This window comes from Daphnia magna, linkage group LG5 (assembly GCF_020631705.1).
Source record: "Daphnia magna isolate NIES linkage group LG5, ASM2063170v1.1, whole genome shotgun sequence".
Lineage (NCBI taxonomy): Eukaryota > Metazoa > Arthropoda > Branchiopoda > Diplostraca > Daphniidae > Daphnia > Daphnia magna.
In genome coordinates this window covers 11,515,088-11,535,517 of record NC_059186.1, presented here as the reverse complement: position 1 = coordinate 11,535,517, position 20,430 = coordinate 11,515,088, and the positions used below count along the sequence as shown (strand labels likewise).

Genomic DNA, 20,430 nt, shown 5'->3' with positions numbered 1-20,430 from the left:
ACTCAGCTGCTGAGTAATCAACAAAGTGTTGCTTAGTCACATGTAAACTTTGCTACTCTGCTGTGTTACATTGTATATTTGTACTGGGAAAGATAAAAAAAGCTTTGAACGCATTATCGGTTGTTTTTTTAACGTAGACGTGATCTATGTGGTGTGATCTACGTATTAATGGATGGTAAACCGTATAAGTTTCGTAAGTCAAATTGCAAAAAAATTTCATTGTAATAACCATAATCTAAAAAAAAAAAAATCTATTTACAAATAGTGAGTTTTTTACTTGAATACAAAAATGGTGTTCGAAACGGTGGTGTCAAGTCAACTGAATAAGTTTCTCGGCGCCTATATCGAAAATCTTAATAGTTCCCAATTGAAACTGGGACTCCTTGGTGGTGAGTTTTCTTACCTAATCCTAATTGCTTGTCAAAAATATTCTTGGGATGATGTCTTCAATATCAATATAACTATGACATTTTTATGTAGGTGATGTTGTGCTAAACCGACTTGTCTTGAAGCAGAGTGCCCTTGATGACTTGGACCTGCCTGTGAAAACTGTGGCTGGTCATATAGGTGAAATGTTGCTCTTTTTAATTACATATTTATTTTTTATTTTTATTTCAATGTTTTTTTCTTTTAGATGAGCTTGTACTGAAAATACCATGGACAAATATTTATGCTTCTAGGACGCAAGTTTGTATCAAAGGTCTCTATTTATTGGCCATTCCCAATCAGGCTGTTGCCTTTGATGCAGATAAAGAAAGAATTGCCACTAAGGAGGCTAAGGAGAGACAGCTAGCTCTGATTGAGGAAGCCAAAGCAAGGGAAACGGCAGGTAAGATTAATTTTCGCGAAATGTCCAGCGGAGAAGCTTCATGTCCATTATTTAATTTCAGTCGACAGCCCCCAAGAAAGTGATGGTTTCGTAGCTAAATTAGCAGCTCAAATTCTCCAAAATCTACTCGTGACGGTTGAAGACGTTCACATTAGATTTGAGGACAGTATAACCGATCCCAGTCGTCCGTTTGCGTTTGGCATAACTTTGAAAAAACTGGCCCTTGAAAGCACGGATAGCTCATGGAACCCGACTCTCATTTCTGAGCCGTCTAAGCAGTTCTTCAAGCTATTAAGTCTGGAATGTCTTTCTATATACTGGCTCAGTAACACGACCAATCTTCTGAGCAAAATGAATAGCCAAAGCCAAGTGGAGTATTTTCGTAAGGGGATAGCAAACGCCCATGCGAGACCATACGAAAACTCCTACATTGCGGGTCCTATAACATCGTACGCCAAATTGCGAATCAACACTCGACCAGAATTGGATGGTTCAAACTACACGATCCCTAAAATCTTCCTCAATCTAACGATGGAAGAAATATCTATGGGGCTGACGCCGAATCAATACAAAGACATTGTTGGTTTCTTAGGCAACATAGAAAGGTTGAACCGAGGTTCGCCATACCGCAAGTATCGGCCCGTCATTAGTGGCTACAAGAAGTATGCCAAGTACTGGTGGCTTTTCGCTTATCAGTGCGTGTTGGAAGAAAATGTTCGTCGTAGGAGAAGAAATTGGCGATGGTCTCATATGAGGGAACATAGGAACTTGGTACGTCGTTACATCGAACTATACAAAACAAAACTTGGACAAAAGAAAGAAGATTTGCGGCTTAAAAAGAACTTAGAAGAACTGGAAGACCATCTCGACGTATTTAATATTACCTTGGCTAGGCGACAGGCAGAAGTACAGGTAACGCAGTTGCTCATGATATTCAATTGGGTCATTTTTTCTTTAATGATTTGATGAATTTGCAATCAAGGTGGAACGAATACGGGCCAGTGAACAAAAAATCAAAGATGAAGCCGAAGCGCAGAAAAAAAGCAAAGGCTGGTTTAGCGGCTGGTTCGGATCTGAAGCCTCATCTTCAACCATTAGCCCTGAAACAGACAGTGTTGTTAAAAGTCTGCAAGCAGAAATGACACCTGCTGAAAAAGCCAAGCTTTACAGCGCAATTGGCTATGAAGAAAATGCTGTTCCTGCCATTTTCCCCAAAACATTTGTCGAAAACCGTTTCGAGTTTTTTCTTAAGAAACTCGTCATACTATTACATGATAACACGAATACCAAGCAGCCAGTTATCTTGCTCTCTAGTCTTAGTAGAGTGGAAGCCACTGTAGAGCAACGGCCGGTTGCGCAAGCTCTTCAGGCCACCGTCAAAGTTGGAGACTTTGTCATAGACGGAACCCCACAAAATGGCGATATACCTAGCCTCGTTCGTCCGTTAGAAGGTAACTTAAAATCTGAACTGGAGTATTTACGTTTTATCTTAACCTGTTCGTTTTCGCTATTTAGCCAATAGAGAAATCCTAAGTCTAGTCTACGAAACGAACCCGTTGGATGAGAGTTGTGACCAGAGGGTTCGATTAGCGGCGGAACCATTGCTAATTACTTACGATGTGAAAACACTTGAAAAAGTAAGTGCCATGTTCGAGTCAAAAGAGGCTTCGCAGCTTACGCAACTTACGGCCGCTGCCAGACAGAAGCTGGAAGATTTGAAGAAAACGTCCGCCCTGGGTTTGGAATATGGTAATATATACATATTTATCGCTCTGAAAACATTGGAAGTCTAAGTTATCAAAGCTGAACGCGAATGTTTGCATTTTCCCTGAGAAGAGGTTGTTTCATATCCAAGTTTAGACCGAGGTCCCTCTAAGGGATCGGGTAGATGTCTACTTACTTTGCTAACTTAGATGTCCAAACTACATGTAAATAGCATTTAATATAAAACACGGTATTTTACTTTACGCTTGCAGCTATTCAGAACCATGCCTGTCATGGACGTTGATGTTAATATCAAAGGATCCTATCTAATTTTACCATCCGGAGGATGCCTTAAGAACAATGGTGGCAAAATCCTATGCAATATGGGAAATTTTTCCTTCAAGAGTGTCGATGCCAAAAAACGAAGTGAAGGGTCACTAGTGAATCAACTAATGCGCGTTGGAAGTACAGAGCAAGACATCATGGAGGAAATGCTGAAAAATAGTTATGATAAATTCTCCCTCGACCTTCGTGACGTCCAGGTCATTTCCGTGTTACCCAATGAAGATTGGACCAATCTAGTCAAACGAACCAAAACAGATCATTTCATACTAAAACCGATGAGTGAGTAGTTTTTTGTACCTGGTAAAATTTCGCTATCGAAGAAGTTATAACATTCTGCTTTTTGTAGGCATTGAGTTAATCGTAGAAAAATGTCTCCTGCTTGACGACCCTCGTCTCCCCAAGTTGAAAGTTTCAGGACAACTTCCATCCATCCATATAGATGTTATAGACACGAGGTAAATATAAAATTTTCCTTGTGAAATAGAGATAATACTCTCATATGTTTTCAGATTGGTGAATTTTGCTGCTGTATTAAAAAGCATTCCCTCGCTTGCTGCTGACAACACTTCAAATGAATTTGTGGGCTCGGTTGCTACAGGGGCGGAGCTGCCAACTCGAATTAGCAGTGATGATAGTGCCTTAGAACATTTGGAAAACGTTTTCAAAGTTGCAAACAACGAAGATGGTCAACATCCGTCAGACTCTAAAGAAGTCCAATTAAGCAACGACGAACTTGTTCAACCTGCAGACTTGATGCTGCGGTTCGAGTTCCAGGACGTCCGATTAAGTTTATCAGTTGGCCTAGATGATCAAGCCTCAAAACCTGTTCTTTCTTTTGGAATGGAGAGCTTGGCGATGGTTTGCACAAAGAAAGTTTTTGAAACCGTCATTGATCTCACTTTGAAAGATTTAAGCCTTAACTTCGTCGACCATATGGCGATTGATGAGAGTCAAAGAAGTGTCAAAATGATCAATAGCCACGATTCTTCCAAAGAATTGCTTTCTGTTCGCTTCGTGGACGTTGACAAACACTCTCCCGAATTCCATGCCAGGCACAAGTCGGTGGCAAGAAAGCTGGAAGTAGTCATCTCATCACTGGATTGTGATTTCCACCAGGAAGCTGTCATTGATCTTCTCCAACTCAGTAAGGATATCAACTCGCGGATCGATAGCATCAGTTCTGTTCAGCGTGCCACTTCAACTGATACCGAAAATTTCCTTAGAACCCAGCCTGTTAAACTTCTGGCTGCCGAAGGTTAGTTTTATTTCATCTACCTCTTTTCCATTCTCTTATTGAATGAATTGGTTCGATTCTTTAAGCTGCCAAGTGGAGAGGTAATTTTTAGTTTGTAGCTTAGTGGATAGAAGAACAGTTTCCTCTGCCATGTGACTAACAAATTTTGAATTCATTTTGAGCTAGATAAAGAAAGGAAACGACGTGACATCTCCGGTGAAATCGTGGACTTCCAGTTGAAAGCCCAGTTCCATCGCTTCCGAGTAAACATGCTGACACGGCAGTTACGTCTGACTGAAATTACAATCAGTGGATTGGAGATGGAAACTAGCGTACGCGCGTCACATATAGTTTTCGAAGCGGGACTCGACGAATTCCGAATTGCGAACCCCAATGGCGACTCACTTTATCGTGAGATTGCTTCAGTCGTGGACGGGCGAGCCATTCAGTTAAATGTGAAGATTTTCAATAATGCTACGGAGGACGTGAACTTCATCGATATGAACAAAGTTGACTTGGCTGTCCACTTGAAGATGAGTCGCATGAAAGCAGTCTATCTTAGCAGCTTTGTGAGGGATTTGCTGGCCTTCGTCAACCATTTCCAGGCCGGCAAAGAAGCTCTCATTGAAGCCTCATCGGCTGCAGCTACGGCTGCCAAGGAAAACATGCAGAAAGTCTACGTCAAAGCGACTCGTATCTTGCTAGATATTGAGTTTCAAGCGCCTTACATCATTGTCCCTCAGAGATCAAATAGTACAGATGCTCTCATTATTGATCTTGGGCATTTTACTTTGAAAAATCGATTCGATTTGAGAAAAGTCCGCAACGAAATCGGTTCTCCAGCCATCATGGATTCCATCAGTTTAAATCTACAGGAGCTGCGCATCTTTTTGGCCGTTGTCGATGGCATGAAAGTCAAATCAGAGAGAGAACTCATCGAGCCGCTGACCTTCAACCTCGACTTAGTGAGGAATTTAACAAGCTCTTGGTATAGCGATGAACCAGACCTCCGAGTGGACGTAGAATTAGGCAAAGTCAGCATTGTTGTCAGCGAATTCGTTTACCGCAAACTGATGCAAATCGTCTTCGACAATTTGGAAGAAGGAAAACAACAGCTGCTTGAATTGGAGCATACAGAAATAAGAGATCGGGAGTCTAGCCGACCAACAAGCACCGTTCAAGGAAAAGCAACATCTACGGAAAGTCCGCTTTTATCATCACAGTCGTCGGAACTTTCGGCCGATAGTATCTTGCAGCGTTACGGACCTACGCGAGTCTCGGTGGCATTTTCGATTAAATTAGCAGAAATAAAAATGGAGCTTTTTACAAATGTTGTCCCCAAGAAAGAAATGACATTCTCTGCGAAACTGGAACGTCCTTTATCTAAATTAGCTTTGCAAGGATTCGTTGTCTCCGGCCAATTGATGTCTGATTTGTCGATCCAATCGAAAGTCACACTACACTCACTTTTGATTGAAGACACAAGACCGTTGTTGCAATCAACTTCTGGTATTTCATCCCCGACTACTCCAGGCACTCCGAGCTCGTCATTGAAACGTTTGGTGGAGAGACCAATCAATCGCCTTCTCTATCCGACTGAATCTAGCATCAATCCACAGCAGCAAATGTTGTTGATTGATTTCCAACAGGAAAAGCAGCAAGACTCGAAAGTCGACGTACATCTGTGCGGATTCACTTTGATTCTCTGTCCAAGTTACTTGTTGCGACTACTGAATTTCTTCACAGCTGGACTGCCTAAACCTAAAGCTGCCCCACCAGTTAAACCAACCAGACCGACGAGTTCGTCGCACGTCGCACCAGTTCGCAGCAAGAAACCTCAATCAATATCGTTGATGTCCGTCACTGTACGTGTGGACAAGCCCGACATTTTTCTGGTGGATCGAATCGATTGCCTGGATACCAATGCTCTGGTTCTCAATTTCGAAATGAAGTTGAATGTTTTAATGCTGCCTCAAGCAATGGACATCTCGGGAGACGTGTCTAAGCTCCATATTTATTCTTGTCTTTTCAATCCCCATCATCGTCAGGGAACAATGGCGACAGTCCTGAGCCCGTGCTGGTTAGCTGTCAAAGCGAAATTGTGCGAAGATGAGCAAGCTTCTCAAGTGGATGTAAACATAGGTGACGTGACACTAAGTGTCTCACCAGGAACAATCGCATTACTAGCGAGTGTCAGCAAGAGCATGGCTCTGACAGGCAGTGATGACTCGTCACTCGGAGGAGAAGAAGAAGAAGAAAAGGATAAAGAAGAAATTTCCTTTGCTTCATGGACAAACCTATGGGAAATGAAACCTTTAGGTTTCTTTAACTTCCCTTTTCTCGAAACTGAAATCGGTGAAGAAGCACACGAACTTGTAGGAGATGATAACATGGCCCTAGTTCCAGATACCCCCCCAAAACGGATTCGCAGCGAGCACATGATTGTAGTTTTCAATCATTTTGAAATGATGATTGAAACGGGCCAAGGAAACCGAACATCGCCTTTAGTTCTGCTCGAGAGTAGGATGAGTGCCAACGTGAAGAATTGGAGTTCACTTCTAGAATTGACAGCAAGTCTTAATCTTCAGGCTGGCTATTACAATAGCAGATTGGCCTTATGGGAACCTCTTCTTGAACCCGTGGACTGCACCCGGTTAGGACCGGTTCGGTTGAGACCGTGGGAATTGACGATAAAGATGCAGAAAGTTGTCGATGATTGGGATGGATTTGAATTTGAAAATCGTCCGTCATCTAAAATGGAAATTAAATTTGAATCAGCAGACACAATGGAATTAACTGTTACCCGCAGCTTTCTTGATGTTGTTTCTTTGCTGGGAAAAGCCTTTAGCGACGCTGTTAATCAAAAGTTTTTCAAACGGGATCTGCTTCCGCCTTCGCTTTACGTGGTCAACAATCAGCTGGACAAAAATGTGGTTGTTATTCTACAAGATTCAGATTTCACCGTTGACGATGCCTCAATCACAGATGCTAAAGAGCTGGTAATATTATTACGTTTTATAAAATTACTCGTAAGATATAAACACGTTCAAATGTTTCCTAGATTCTTGAATCCGGATCGAAAATTGGATTGAAATTGAAACCTAAAATGCGTACGCGTTCTGTTCTGAGCGAAGAGACTGAAAACGAACGGATGTTGAAAGTCAAAATTCCAGAGCTTTCATACCAAAATGGCGGAATTCCCGTAAGCCGTTCCAGCCGTCGTTACTTACCGGCCGGTAAATCAACAAAGGATGAGAATATCGGAATTGTAGCGGATATTTGCAACGATTTTGGTTTCCGCTCCATTACATTCCGGGGCCTCGTTCAAATCCACAATCATTTTCAACAGCCCATTGATGTCTATTACATGACCAAGACAGGCAATGAAGTCAATGGAGTGGGTCGCGTGGAAAAATGCGGCGTCCTCAATGTCCCATTATTCGCTCTGTATACTCCAACTGGCGAACTTTTCTTCAGTCCTCTAGGGTAAGTCCTATTAAGGTCATATACCTATCCCGTTTCTTACCTAAAGGCTGCTGTTAATAAGTTGTCCATGTGTAACTTGACACCGCCGGAGACCGGAGGCAAAAGAATACGTTAAGTCCAATCGCCGACAAACGACTCGGAAATGACTTATCGATGGAATTACGTATTCCTTGTCTGTCCGATTCGTTTACAGCGTTTTTGAGCTGCGTGCACGCGCGTAGCATTTAATAGCCGTTTACAAGTTTAATGTAATCTAAGCGCTGGAAACACGTGTCGCGAATGCTTATGAGTTCGCTGTTGAAAAGCTGACGTCCGGATAGTAATCTTTTAAAATTGTCTAGATATGGTGTTTCGATTGTACCTTTTGTATGGCGAGATCTTCAACGTCAGAACACCATAAACAAAGTGTTGCAGTGCAGTTCACGACAATCTTCGAGGGCTTCTAACAATGAAGACCCATTCTTCATGCAGGTAACAATTAAAGAGTAAACTTTGAGTTAAAATTGTTCTATTTTGTTTTGTTGTTTTGTTTACTTGAGCACAGGTGACGGGCAATGTTGAACACATTTATCTGGAAGACACCCGAAAGAAAACGTTGAACAGCTTTTGTTATGCGATCCATCTGCGCCCGACAGTTATTTTGCATAATTCGTTGCCGGTGCCGCTTTATATTCTTACGTGCGGTGCTGTGAACGAACTGATTGTGCCACCGGGGGGTAGTAGTTATCTCTCCTCAGTAGAGCCTGGAGCTGCCTATGTGGTATTGAAGGTAATGGGCGGTCCTGAACTTTTCTGCTTCAAAAATTATTCACCATGTTAGAAGAGCGAGAAGATGTTCAATGTGAAATGATTGAAGCTTAATCTTTTTATTTTTCAAATTACCTTTTTAGTTGAAGAACTATTTGGAACGTGACTGGGCATGCAAAGAAGAAATTCGTCCAATTCCAGCAGAGTTATCCGTATGGAGTCTGACCTCGTACGACGGTTCAGCGAAGGCAACTTTAGATTTGGGCGTCTTTTCTACCGTTAAAGATCAGACTGTTCACATGACTGTCTACTGCCCGTTCTGGATGATCAACAACACCGGCCTTTTGTTGGCTTATAAGGTAAGATGACTTCCCATTTATTAACAGGACGGAGAAAAATCGACGCCTTCTCAATGTGCCATGTGGAGAATAAGCCTTTTCGAGTTCGCCTTATCTGTAGCGTGTGTGTTCTCTGTACATTCCAGCATTCCGGCAAGTCGTCTAAAAAGGCGAAGGTGCGCAAATCATTGAAGGTAAATAACCCAGGTCATCAAAACTTAAGCTTAGATCCGCTTCGGTCTTCTCCCCTATTCAGTTATTTTTTTCAGAACAATATTTTTCTTTTGGCATTGGGTTATTTATGATTGAACAGCGCTGGGCTTCCACGGTTTCTTTAAGGTCCGTTGCCTCGTTGGCGACATCCTTGGTGAGTTAACGATCAGCAACTCTCCCCCCCTTTTTTTTTTTCTTCGACCCTCCTGTCCGTAATGATTGTGAATCCTTATTGCATAGCCTCATCCAGCGGTTTGTTTTATTATTTTTATTATTTATTCTCTCTCTCTCTCTCTCTCTCTCTCTCTCTCTCTCTCAATGATTTGCTCATCACTAACTTGATTGACTTGACCACGATAAAGAATCGGGCATCAGGGTGGAGAGGAAATGGGGAAAAATCGGAAAGGAACGCCGGAATGCTAAAGAATGTTGTTTCCTAATCACATAAAGTAATGTGAGTTTCCTTGACTCTCTTCGTGTGGCTTCTGTCCGCTGGTTAATAATGCCTTCTACGAACAATTTGCAATGTGGAGGTTACGATCGTCTAAAAAAAATATGTCGTCAGCTTTGATTTTTACCTGTTCCGCAATTAACTTGGTGGCTAACTTTGCCAAAACCGATAGAATGCGAGAGAAAAAAAAAAACCAAAGAATTTTGTGCAAACGTCATGTTGTCCACCATTAGAATAGATGTAGTTGTTTTTCGTTAGTCTGATGATCCTATCCTGCGACTACGAAATGTATAGCCGTGATTGCTTTAACTTTGCGCTGTGCTTCATGTATTTTTGGGCTATGCTTTACATGTTTTCTTTAAATTGCAAGAATTGTTTTTTCCCGCTTTGATCCATCCAAAACCAATGATCAATCTCGTTTTCTTTTCTTCTTTTTTTGATTGCCTACTCAATCAATAGGGCGAAGAGGACAATTGCATTTATCACCCGGAGAATATGATTGATCCTGTTTTGTTTTCCTTCCGTGCTAAATCCTTCTTTGAAAAGAAGACTGCAATGATACGTGTGGAGGATTCAAATTGGTCGGATCGATTCTCCCTTGATGTGGCTGGTAGCTCGGGACTTGTGACTTGCAAGACAGAAGACGGTGATAATCCTTCGTGCTACCAATTGGGAGTGACGGTGCAACTAAGTCACGAAGGGTTAACAAAGCAAGTCGTATTCACTCCGTATTATATTCTCTCCAATTTGGCTCCGTTTGATATTGACGTGTATGAGGTACGAGAAGTGGGTCCTCGATCATCGACTCCCGCCCCACGTCGGGATTGGTTTGCCCTTGGAACCAGTCAATCTGTTCCGTTTTGGCCACGCTTTCCCCAAAAGTGGTTAGTTTTCCGAGTCGCAGGCACAATGGAAGAAACGCTCGCCCTATCGCTGGATAACCCCAAACCCACGCTGTTGCGGTTGAACAACGGCTACGGTGGACTCTTCATAGACTTCCAGGTCTCAGAGTCGTCAGTCATCATCGTCTGCCACCCGTACGAAGACGGTCGAGCTCCTCTTCTGTTGGTCAACCATTCACAAATCCCTGTGAGCATAAGCGAATCGAATGATGGATCGACGTCCATGGAACTTGCCCCCCATCATGCTACCTACTATACTTGGATGCAACCCAACGGAGCGAGGAACTTGACATGGGGTACTTGTGGTTTCAAACGCGAGTTTAGTGGACGAGACATCACGCGCAGTGCTAGTGGCACTTTCGATAGTCCTGCTGGATCGCTAAAATGGATTTCGTTTTTGCACGGAAGGCAACGCGTCCTGCTCTTCACCGATGACAAAACGCTCGCCTTCCAACAGCGCAACGTTAGCACAGCCGAACCGGTTGAGCAGAGCGTCACTGTATCACTTCACGGGCTTGGCATCTCGTTAGTTGACAACATTCACCGGCGTGAAATTTTGTACGCTGGAATCACGAGTTCGGGTATCATTTGGGAAACAGCCAAAATGAATATGATGCGGCCAATCTACCGTGCGGTCATCATCCGCCATAACGAGATGCTCGAAGAGGCCTACCAACAGTATACACGCAATTTGGCAGCCGGTATTGACACGGGCAGTCGGCGTGAATTGGATGGCGGCCGCCTTCTAGTCGATTTTAAAGAATTGAGAGTTTACAAGCCCAAAGAACGATTACTTCGACGTAGCTACCGATCCGGACTGGAGTTGCTTCTTGAGACGTACTGCAACCGTCGACTTGTTCATGCCCGTCTCAACAAACTCCAGATCGATAATCAGCTGGAAGACTGCGTGTTTCCCATCGTGTTTGCTCCCGTTCCTCCGCCTCGTAGTATTGCCACGGAATCTATTCCGCATCCGTTTGTCGAAATCAGCATTGTCGAGTTGCTCGGTCAACAGACGGATGTTCAACAGTACGAGTACTTCAAACTGTTGGTGCAAGAGTGTCACTTTCGCGTCGACATGTCGCTCGTCAATGGAGTGGGATCATTGTTTGTCAATGAAAACGAACTTGTATCAGAATTGGAACATAAGAAAAACGTCGAAATGGACATTGAGTTAGCGAAACAAGGTATACCTTTTTTTTCTCGTTCAAAATAAAGAACAGGTAAATGTGATTTTTTTCTGAATTCTTTAGGATTGCACGAGAGGACCCGTTTGCTTAACGACAAAGCCCCAGAAAATTATTTCAAGATGTTACACTTGTCTCCATTGAAGATCCATCTGAGCTTCTCTAATACTGGCAGCGGGAGTGCAGTTAGCTCTTCCCACCAACAGACCAACAAAGATCCCGCGAGTCAGTTGTTTAATTTGCTGGTGCAGAGCGTCGGCGTCAGTTTGACGGAAGTGCAAGATGGTAATGCTTAAGATCACAAATCATTTTTTAAAAGAGCCAGTTTAACGCCGGGCCATTGTCATTCCGCAGTTGTCTTCCGCCTGGGTTTCTTCGAGCGCAACGATATTTTCCTTAGCTGGCAGCAGCTGGCCCGAGACTTGCAATGGCATTATACCGGCCAAGCTGCCAAACAGTTTTACGTCCTCGTCTTTGGATTAGACGTAATTGGAAATCCATTCGGACTGGCCTTGGGAATCTCGCAAGGCGTAGAACAGCTCTTCTACGAACCCTTCCAAGGTGCCATCCAGGGACCTGGAGAGTTTGTAGAAGGTTTAGCTTTGGGCGCCCGCAGTCTAGTAGGACATACGCTGGGAGGCTTGGCCGGAGCAGGTTCAAAGATCGCCGGAACTCTCGGCAAAGGATTGTCTTTCTTAACATTTGACGAGGACTATCAGAAGAATCGAAGAGAAACTTTGTTACGTCGTCCACATGACATTGGTGAAAATTTAGCCCTCGGAGGCAAAGGCCTTTTCATGGGCCTCATGGAGGGCGTTTCGGGAGTTGTAATGCGTCCGATCGAGGGAGCCCAGCAGCAAGGAGTAGGCGGTTTCTTTACAGGAATCGGGAAAGGCGTGGTTGGGCTTGTGACGCGACCGACTGCTGCCATCGCTGACTTTGCCAGCGGATCATTGGACGCTATGAAAAAGTAAGTGGACGAGAAAATTCGTTTTTTTTCTTTCTTTCCCCCTGCCGGCGTTGTCCATTAGTGGCAAGGGTCTAGCGTCCAGCCCATTTACCCAGGCCGATTGCAAAAAAAAAAGGACCTTGGACGCTCTCTGCGATTAGGGTTTACGTCATCACGGTTGAAGACATAGTATACGAAGCGGAAGAAAACAAAACATTTGGGCATCATCGAATAGGTGGGATCCTTGAAACTTTCAGGTCTAAGTGAACCGTGCGATAATCTTTAATATTTTAGTTCGCATGTTTGATTAAAAGTAGAGTACCAGCTCTGTAGGAAATCAATAGAGCGAAAAGTCCCGTTTCCCGTAATCGTTTATGAAGTAGATTTTTTGCGTGGTGTAGCAAATTAAGCGCCAAGAAATTAATGCAGGTTCTCAGAAGGGGGGGGGGGAGAAACGTTGATTATTGGCTCGTATCTTTTTTGGGAGTCAGTGACGTAAAAGAAAGAACGAAGACTAGCATTCCGCGCGCATCAATTCATTCAGTTTGGCAATGGATTGAGAATTGCCTATCCGTTGATTTCATTCGATCCTTTTACTTGTTTCAAGTCCTTGCTTTCCCTCCGTTCGATGGTTGAATCGTTCGTTAATGTTGAGGTTGTTAACAAATGTCATTATTCTTGGAGCTCTGATTGAGTGGTGTCCGCTTCTTTGTAGTGATGTTTTTCCAATTTAAGATTCCGGTAGGATCCGGAGTTTTAAAAAATGTCGGTCAAGTAGATTCATGGCCAGCGAAAATCCTTTTGACTTAATCTTTCCATGGAAGATAACTCGTTAACTGAGCAAGCCACCGTTCCGTTTTATTTATGTCTTTACTGGTCGTGGAAACTGGCAGGTCTACCCCATTTTCCTTGATGTATGCGGATGGGTAGGGAGTAGGCGCCCGTTATTTAAATACTAGAACAGAGTATTTAAATAATGGCCGTCTATTGCATATTTCTTTGTCGCCTAAAAATGTCCCGTCTATGTGTCTAGAGCTGCTGATGTCAACGAGGAGTTGTCACGCCTACGTCCGCCACGCTTCCTACACCCGGATGGAATTGTCAGGCCCTATATCCGCTATCAAGCCGAAGGCGATTGTTTACTAAAGGTAAGTTTTTCCTTTTGAGATTTTGTTTAGTTTTTTTTTTTTTTTTTACTGTTGGGGCGTGAGGGAATTTCCCTATTGATTGTCGCAACTCTACGCACAGTGCGATGGAAAGGGGTCTTTGTAATGTCCCGTGTAACTCGCTGTGTCCTTTTCTTGTTTAAAAGCGACTTAAATGTTAGTGAAAACCGTGTTATCTCGTTGATGCTTTGGTCTGTGTGCTTTACAGTACTCGTTTATCTATTCACTGTAGATTCTGGATAAAGGACGTTTCTCCAAGACGGACTATTACGTGGACCACGCAGTGACGGACAATAAGATGACTCTTTTAGTAACAGATCGTCGCCTTGTGCTCATGTCCCACGATCTTTTTGGCCAATGGCAGGTTCGTTGGATTATTTTATTGCTTCCCCCCCTTTGTACGCTTGAGGAAAATTGGGTGTTGTACGACGGGCGCGTTTTATTGGGCGCTTTCAAGGCGTTCTTCAGTTAACTGCAAGTATTGATTTGAACTTGGATCGTAGGTCGAATGGAGCCATCCATGGGAAGAACTAACAGAACCTCCACAATCCAATCCCAATGGACTTTACATCCCTTTGCGCAACAACAAGAAAGTGTTGGGACTGTTCACGAGCAGCGAAAGTGGGAAGTTGGTTACCATTCAGTCTCAAGAGAAACGCGAGGTAATGAAGAAAAAGACTCGCGAATCGAAACACACAAAGTTTGTACGATTGAATGTATTTTAACAGTATTCGTTTGTAATCTATTAACAGATGATACGGAAGAAAGTTGAAAAATTGATGAAATCATAACTACGCGGAAGATGAATTGCGAAAAAAGTTGGACACGAGCGCACCTTTACAATTCTGCCTGTTAAAAATCGCAATTTTTTGTTTTGTTTTTGTTTCTTTTATTATTTAGTTTCAATATCTGCTTTTGAATATTTTGCATTCTCGGGCTAACACGTAACTTTGACCCTTTCGAAACAAATCATTCAACTACCGTGAGCTTCAGTTTAATATAATATTAATTATATCAATCAACGTCTAAAATGATTTGCACTAGGCTACTTTTAAAGTGTCGTCATCCAACACCAAAACCGGGGAAATGAAATATTTACTAATCAACTGTATACAAATCACAGTTAAAAAGAGCGTAAAATTTACTACAGTTATATAAAAAAACTGCTTAAGTTACGTGTACAAGTAAATAACGCCACGTGCAATGACAGTTGTTATTGCGCAAAAAAAAAAACGAACATGAAATTTTGGTATAATTTGTTGTTTTCTTCTTTTTGGAGAGAAGGAAGAGAAAACAAATAAAGAGGTTGTTATATTGTATCGTCATCTTGATTGAGATAAGTGCTCCAGTATGCCATGTTAAACACGGCAAATACGAGAGGGAAGATGATACGCGAGATGACATCGATGCGTTTCGAACGCAACGTGTACGTACCTATCCAGGTACGACAACACGTTTCTGTTGGCATCCCATCATTTCTCTGTTGACCACGATCCCGACCATCTTCCATGAAGATGACTTCAGTGCTTGCTGGAACTAGAGGTTTCTGTGAACCAACAAGAAAAACCAAACAAGTTAATTAAAAACACCGCTTTTCACATCGGTTTTTAATCAAACTGTTTCTCTTTTGCCTACAGCATCAAACGACCCAACAAGTCGACAACCTATTTCTTCTACTACTGTTGGCCAGTAATCACGAAACGATCGCAACCTTGCCCAGCAAGTCCATTTTACCTTTTCAAATTGCACATAAAAAAATGCATCTTCTTGCACGCGAATTGCTTTACTATTGAACATCTCCTAGTCCTACACGACCTCCATGGATGTTTTACTGATAAACAGCTGCCGAATGGGCTTGTCGTATACATAGCCTTAACGTCGCCAATGTTTAACCAAAATGCCCGTAAATAAAAGTTTCCTTTCATCCTTTTGATAGTGACAAGCATCCTTGCCCTAAAATACTTGCACAAACAGCTCAGCCTGTATCTTTAAAAACAACCTCCGTTCGTAGTTTGAACCTCGAAATTTAAAGCTATCCAAGTGCTTTACGCCTACGAACGACTGTGCAGCCCAAAATGCAAACTTATATTTTTTTTGCATGAAAAGGACTTACCATAGCGAAAGAATTGCGATCATCGAGAAGTCCGTCGGCCGCCATCGCATCCAAAGCAGCTTGATGTTCCATTTCCCACTGTTTGCGCTGTTTTTTCATCTTCTCGCGATGCGCGTCTGATCGTGAAGCGTAGTTGACCAAAGCGAATTCCAGCAGCGCTCCAAAGACGAACGTCAAACATACACCAGTCCACACGTCAATGGCCTAAAAAAAGGGGGAAAAAATCAATCAAGAATTCAATTTCCGAATCGATCATATCGGCATTTTGAATCCGGTGTCGCTCCTATCACATACTCACGCCGGAATTGAAATTCCGTCTACTGCGCTTTTGTGTACCAAGACCAATTGTGTTCGTTTTCATTGAACGATATTGGACAAGCGAACGGAAATTCGTACCAAACAGCGAAACAAATCTCCCTTCGCAACTGATTAAACGCAGAAACGGCACTATAACAAGTAAAATTGCTACGAATAGTATTTTCTAAAAAAAAAAAAAATTTTGTCGGGACGAGCAGTTAGTTCCAAAATTAGTAAGTTATAGTCGGAAAAGTTGTTATCGAGATTATTAGGCTACGAGCGTTATTCCACCAAGTTGGGCGCATGCGAATAATTAGCATTAAATTGCTTTTAGTTCTATTGCCTGCAATTATCACCAAGACGTAAAAATGTGCTTTCATAAAAGCGGGAAATATGAAGTTTGAAAAAACGAAAAAAACACGAAATGGAGAAGAAAATCCAAGTTTCTTGGGTTTCCCGAGGCGAAAACTGCCAAAATTTTTCGCGTGAAAAGGCGTCGAGCGCGTACGGTCGTCATGGAAACCCTTCTAGAGTTTTTAGCGACGTTCCACTTAATATGATCAGTCCCCAGCAAAGACAAATGATGGATTCGATGTCGGTATTGTACTCTGTGCTCTGAAGCATCTCACTGCATCAGAAGGAAACACATCTCGTTGTTTCGTGAGATCCCCAAGCTGCGGTGAAAACAGAGCATCGATCCGTCTTGAATGAAACATTTTTCGCAATAAGTTACACTATCCGAAAATCTTTTCCCTTACTTTGTCATAATAAAGTCTTAAAGCTAGGCTATTTTTCAAGCGAATAATGAAACATTTCGGTAGTCAAACGTAAAAGCTGCACAAATGAAAATGAACGATGTACGTACTTTGGTGTAGGATACGGGTGGAAGCGAGTTGTTAATACCCGTAGTTTGGGTGGCCATCGTCAATAGGGTGGTAACTCCGAGCGATACGCGAGCTGGTACTGCATTGGCGTCCAGCCAAAAGGAAACCCAAGATACGATGACTAACATACAACAAGGAATGTAGATGGTAATCAAGTAGTAGGAGAATTCTCTTCTGAACAGGAGATCCACTTTCAGGCACGAGTACTCTCCTGTAATAATACACAGAAAAAGAAAATATAATCTGATTTGCTACTATCTTTGCTAGTCGGCCAACATTTGCGTGTATATATTCTTAAGATACGTATCTCTCATGAAAGATATCTAACTCCCCCCCGAATACAAACAACAGACGAAATGCCGGATGGGCAATATCTGTTGCTAATGAGACTCCCACAAGATGGGGCGATCAATATTAATATTTGCCCTCCAGTCGTCGTACGAGGCTATTGGAAGCTGAAATGAAACACCCCCAAATCGATGAGATTGTTGAACAGTGTTGACGTCATCTGACAGTCTATTGCGTCTTTTAGATAGTTTTCGATTCGTTTCTAACCTGTATTGGTCTTGCTGTTGCACGAGTCCGTTTTGAATTTCTCCAGCGCAAATCGCGGCAGCTGGAGGTTCTGCGTAACTTGCACTGGATCACCGGCTCTCCATAGGAAAACCAAATCTTCTGTTGTCCATCCATCTGTGAATATTCAAAATTAGATTTTTATAAAGAAACAATACATTTATAGCAAAAGGGACAAACTAAATGAATAACGTGAATCGTTGCGAGCACAACCCCCAGTCGAATATCAGAAATGAAAAAAATAAAATTTTCCATTTGGCTGGATGAATGTTATATAAGGCATCCCGTTGGGGTGCCCAGCTGTATAAGTAATAGGATGGAAATGGAATAAGGCAAATAAAATGGAGCACCAGTTAAAAAGGAGGACGACAGACACACAAAAAAAAGCATGGCAAGCGCTACAAAGCAAACCGACAAGAAGAAGCAATATCGTATAATATGGACATGGCCTCTTCCAAGCCCGTTCGACTAGAACATCGAAAAAAAAAAATGCTGGCATAATGGTTAACCCGAAATCGATATCCAGACTTGGTACTTATTGACCCTGTGTGTAACGTCTCTTTTCTTTATACTAACGCAAATGCGACAATGGGGAACAGGACAAAAGGGGAAAAAAAGATGAAGAAAAAAACCTTCATCACAATCTTCGTCACACAGATATACGAAGAAAAAGAAGTCAACGATAGCTACTGGCGACGTGATGATGCTAGTCCCTTGAGCTGCTATACGTGACAGAATAACTGAAATGTCTTAGACCGTGCACCTCACATTTTTTTTTTAGTCACTCCTCTCGTGTTTGTCCACTTGAACTCACGCGAAAGGAGACAAAATAGAGGGGAAAAAAAGACCGAAAACGCAATAAAAGGCGTTGCTCTTCTAGTTAGAAAAAAAGTAATCACAAATTCAAACAAAGAGCTCATCTCTTCGTGTGCATAAGTAAAGAAAAGCTTAAAACACAGAGAAGGCGGGAATAACGTTGAAATCAATAACTGCCAAGATGCGAAACGAGGACACGAGTTGAAAAAAATACGGCGAACAGAAATAAAGTAGAAAATAAATAACTCACAGCTGCCCATAGAGAGCGAACAAGTTTGCCGATCCAGCGGGAAGAGTTTGAGATTCATAGGACACGACAGAGTCAGAGAAATTCTGTGAAAAATGAAATATCCAAGAAATTTAGAAAAAAAAAAAAACACATCCTGGAAAAACAGTTCATTTTTTAGACACTTTTTCTTTGGGAGCCGTCGGCCTCACAATTGAATTGTAGACGAGTGTCAACGAGCTCAACTAGATTTATCACCCGCTTTTGCATCTATTTTCGTCTACCCAAGATGTGATGACACAAATATCAAAGAGCTATTTTTCTACAATGACATTGCGAATCACGTACATCAACCATTTTCAAACGACTGTTGCCAAATGTCAAGAATCCACGCGAATTACCGCCATCTTAAACATAATTGCATTCGTGCTTCACACATCATAAAACCCCAACCAAAATAATCTAAATGAATTTCCGGGAAATGTGAAACAGATGGCCAATGTTGCGAAGACGGTCAAATCCTTTGTATAAACACATCTTACCGGATACTGTACAAGACCCATCCATTTGGGAAGATTCTCACGTAGACATTTGGCACAATAATGTTGTGGAAGTGTCCCTCGCGTTCGTTGGAGAAAAACAAGTCCGGCATCCAGACTTTGCTTGGGTCGTTGAGAGTGAGGTACTTCATCCGGCCTGAAGAAAAACAAACAGTTACAATTAATTGCTTAACTCTTATGACCAAATTCATCTACTGAAAAAAAAAAAAAAAAAAAAAAAAATTTTAAAAAAAAAAAAAAATTTTTTATTTTTTTAACCCCATTTTTTTATTTTCCTGCGAAAAAAGGTCCGCAATTTCCATCAGGATCTAATATCTGTTTGTCAACTCTATTGCAATTCCCTTGCCAAATGAGTATACGGTGATCCCGAGAACGACCCCACCCCCCTTGATTGCCATAGATTTTCCGCGTTGGCGAACTCTGCGGATATTTTCAACCGTGAATTATAATCTGAACGTAAACACGGTAGGGGATTGAGAAGATGAAAAACAATTCATAGGCTAAATTATGACCCAAGATCATCCTATAACCGAGTCCGTCGTAATAATCACGATAATAAATCTAGCCCACCCCACACAGATTTATACAGCCTGTTGAAGAATGACGACTTGGGCGGATATTGAGCCCTCCACATAAAGAGAAGACAAACGTAGCTGTGCTATGTACGAAACAATTAATGTGAAGGGTCGTTTATAATACATTTGCCGCGGAACAACGGGGAATAAGAGCAACAACTTCCATCATTTCAATTCCAGCAGATTTCCTTGCCCTTTGTCTGTTTTTCTATTCTTTTTCCGTGTACGTTTCGCATTTATAATGTAAGTCGGGATAGCATTTCAAAGTGGAGAGGGGTCAGACAGGGTCTGTGCGTTTATCATCAATTGTTCTCAACTGCACGTTACTCTACCGCGTTCACTGCACTCTCTCACTGAATAAGCAACTTTGATGGTGGAAATTAATTAATCTATTGCACGAGTAAATACACTCGCGTACTGGCACGACGGAAACTTTATGAAGAGACTAGAACACAGAAAAAAGAAAGAAATAAAGAAAAAAAAAACAATTGTGATGAACTCGAGATGATTGATGATGAAAACAAGCCATATTTCGTAGTCGTTTGGTTATCAAGCTACTGTTTATACACTACGCGATATAACAGAGCACAAACTCTTAACTGTTTGGGGACCTATCGATCGAGGGATCCTAGCGACGTAGACTCATTATATTTTGATTTTCACAATGCGTTGACAGCAGTGAACTTAGAGGAAGACGAGTTCTAAAGATACTTAAACATTGTTGTTAAATGAGTTGAAATAGCATGGAAAAAAGACAAGGGTCCACGATATAACAACAGACGTAAGGAGATTTAATTTAAACAAATTTAACGGTGCTCCCCCGAAAAACGAACTT

General features: G+C 42.1%; 3 protein-coding genes across 5 annotated transcripts in view; 1 reads left to right on the top strand and 2 right to left on the bottom strand.

The window, feature by feature from the left end:
* Positions 1 to 13: 13 nt before the first annotated feature.
* LOC116923183 (vacuolar protein sorting-associated protein 13) lies at positions 14 to 14,569 on the top strand. The gene is given in 25 exon segments (XM_032929658.2): positions 14 to 193; positions 266 to 389; positions 481 to 567; positions 635 to 829; positions 891 to 1,741; positions 1,812 to 2,280; positions 2,345 to 2,578; positions 2,806 to 2,822; positions 2,824 to 3,157; positions 3,225 to 3,333; positions 3,388 to 4,133; positions 4,299 to 7,111; positions 7,174 to 7,598; positions 7,940 to 8,069; positions 8,143 to 8,367; positions 8,489 to 8,704; positions 8,830 to 8,877; positions 8,997 to 9,050; positions 9,807 to 11,436; positions 11,503 to 11,721; positions 11,791 to 12,406; positions 13,419 to 13,533; positions 13,784 to 13,915; positions 14,055 to 14,213; positions 14,304 to 14,569. Coding segments are annotated over 24 exon segments (9,963 nt in total). The 5' UTR covers positions 14 to 193; positions 266 to 289; the 3' UTR covers positions 14,343 to 14,569.
* The window catches only part of LOC123472445 (glutamate-gated chloride channel-like), a 39,109-nt gene continuing 32,928 nt past the window's right edge, over positions 14,250 to 20,430 (bottom strand). Inside the window, exon 13 of the mRNA XM_045173983.1 lies at positions 14,250 to 14,877. Coding sequence (XP_045029918.1) covers positions 14,861 to 14,877 — 17 coding nt within the window. The 3' untranslated portion in view covers positions 14,250 to 14,860. The remainder of the gene's footprint in view (positions 14,878 to 20,430) is intronic.
* Positions 14,250 to 20,430, bottom strand: part of LOC116923185 (glutamate-gated chloride channel) — a 20,673-nt gene continuing 14,492 nt past the window's right edge. For all 3 annotated transcript variants that reach the window (XM_045173980.1, XM_032929663.2, XM_032929664.2), the window contains 6 exons: positions 19,003 to 19,156; positions 18,485 to 18,567; positions 17,401 to 17,535; positions 16,827 to 17,056; positions 15,665 to 15,868; positions 14,250 to 15,097 (listed from right to left, as the gene is read on the bottom strand). In XM_045173980.1, coding sequence (XP_045029915.1) covers positions 14,861 to 15,097; positions 15,665 to 15,868; positions 16,827 to 17,056; positions 17,401 to 17,535; positions 18,485 to 18,567; positions 19,003 to 19,156 — 1,043 coding nt within the window. In that variant the 3' untranslated portion in view covers positions 14,250 to 14,860. The remainder of the gene's footprint in view (positions 15,098 to 15,664; positions 15,869 to 16,826; positions 17,057 to 17,400; positions 17,536 to 18,484; positions 18,568 to 19,002; positions 19,157 to 20,430) is intronic.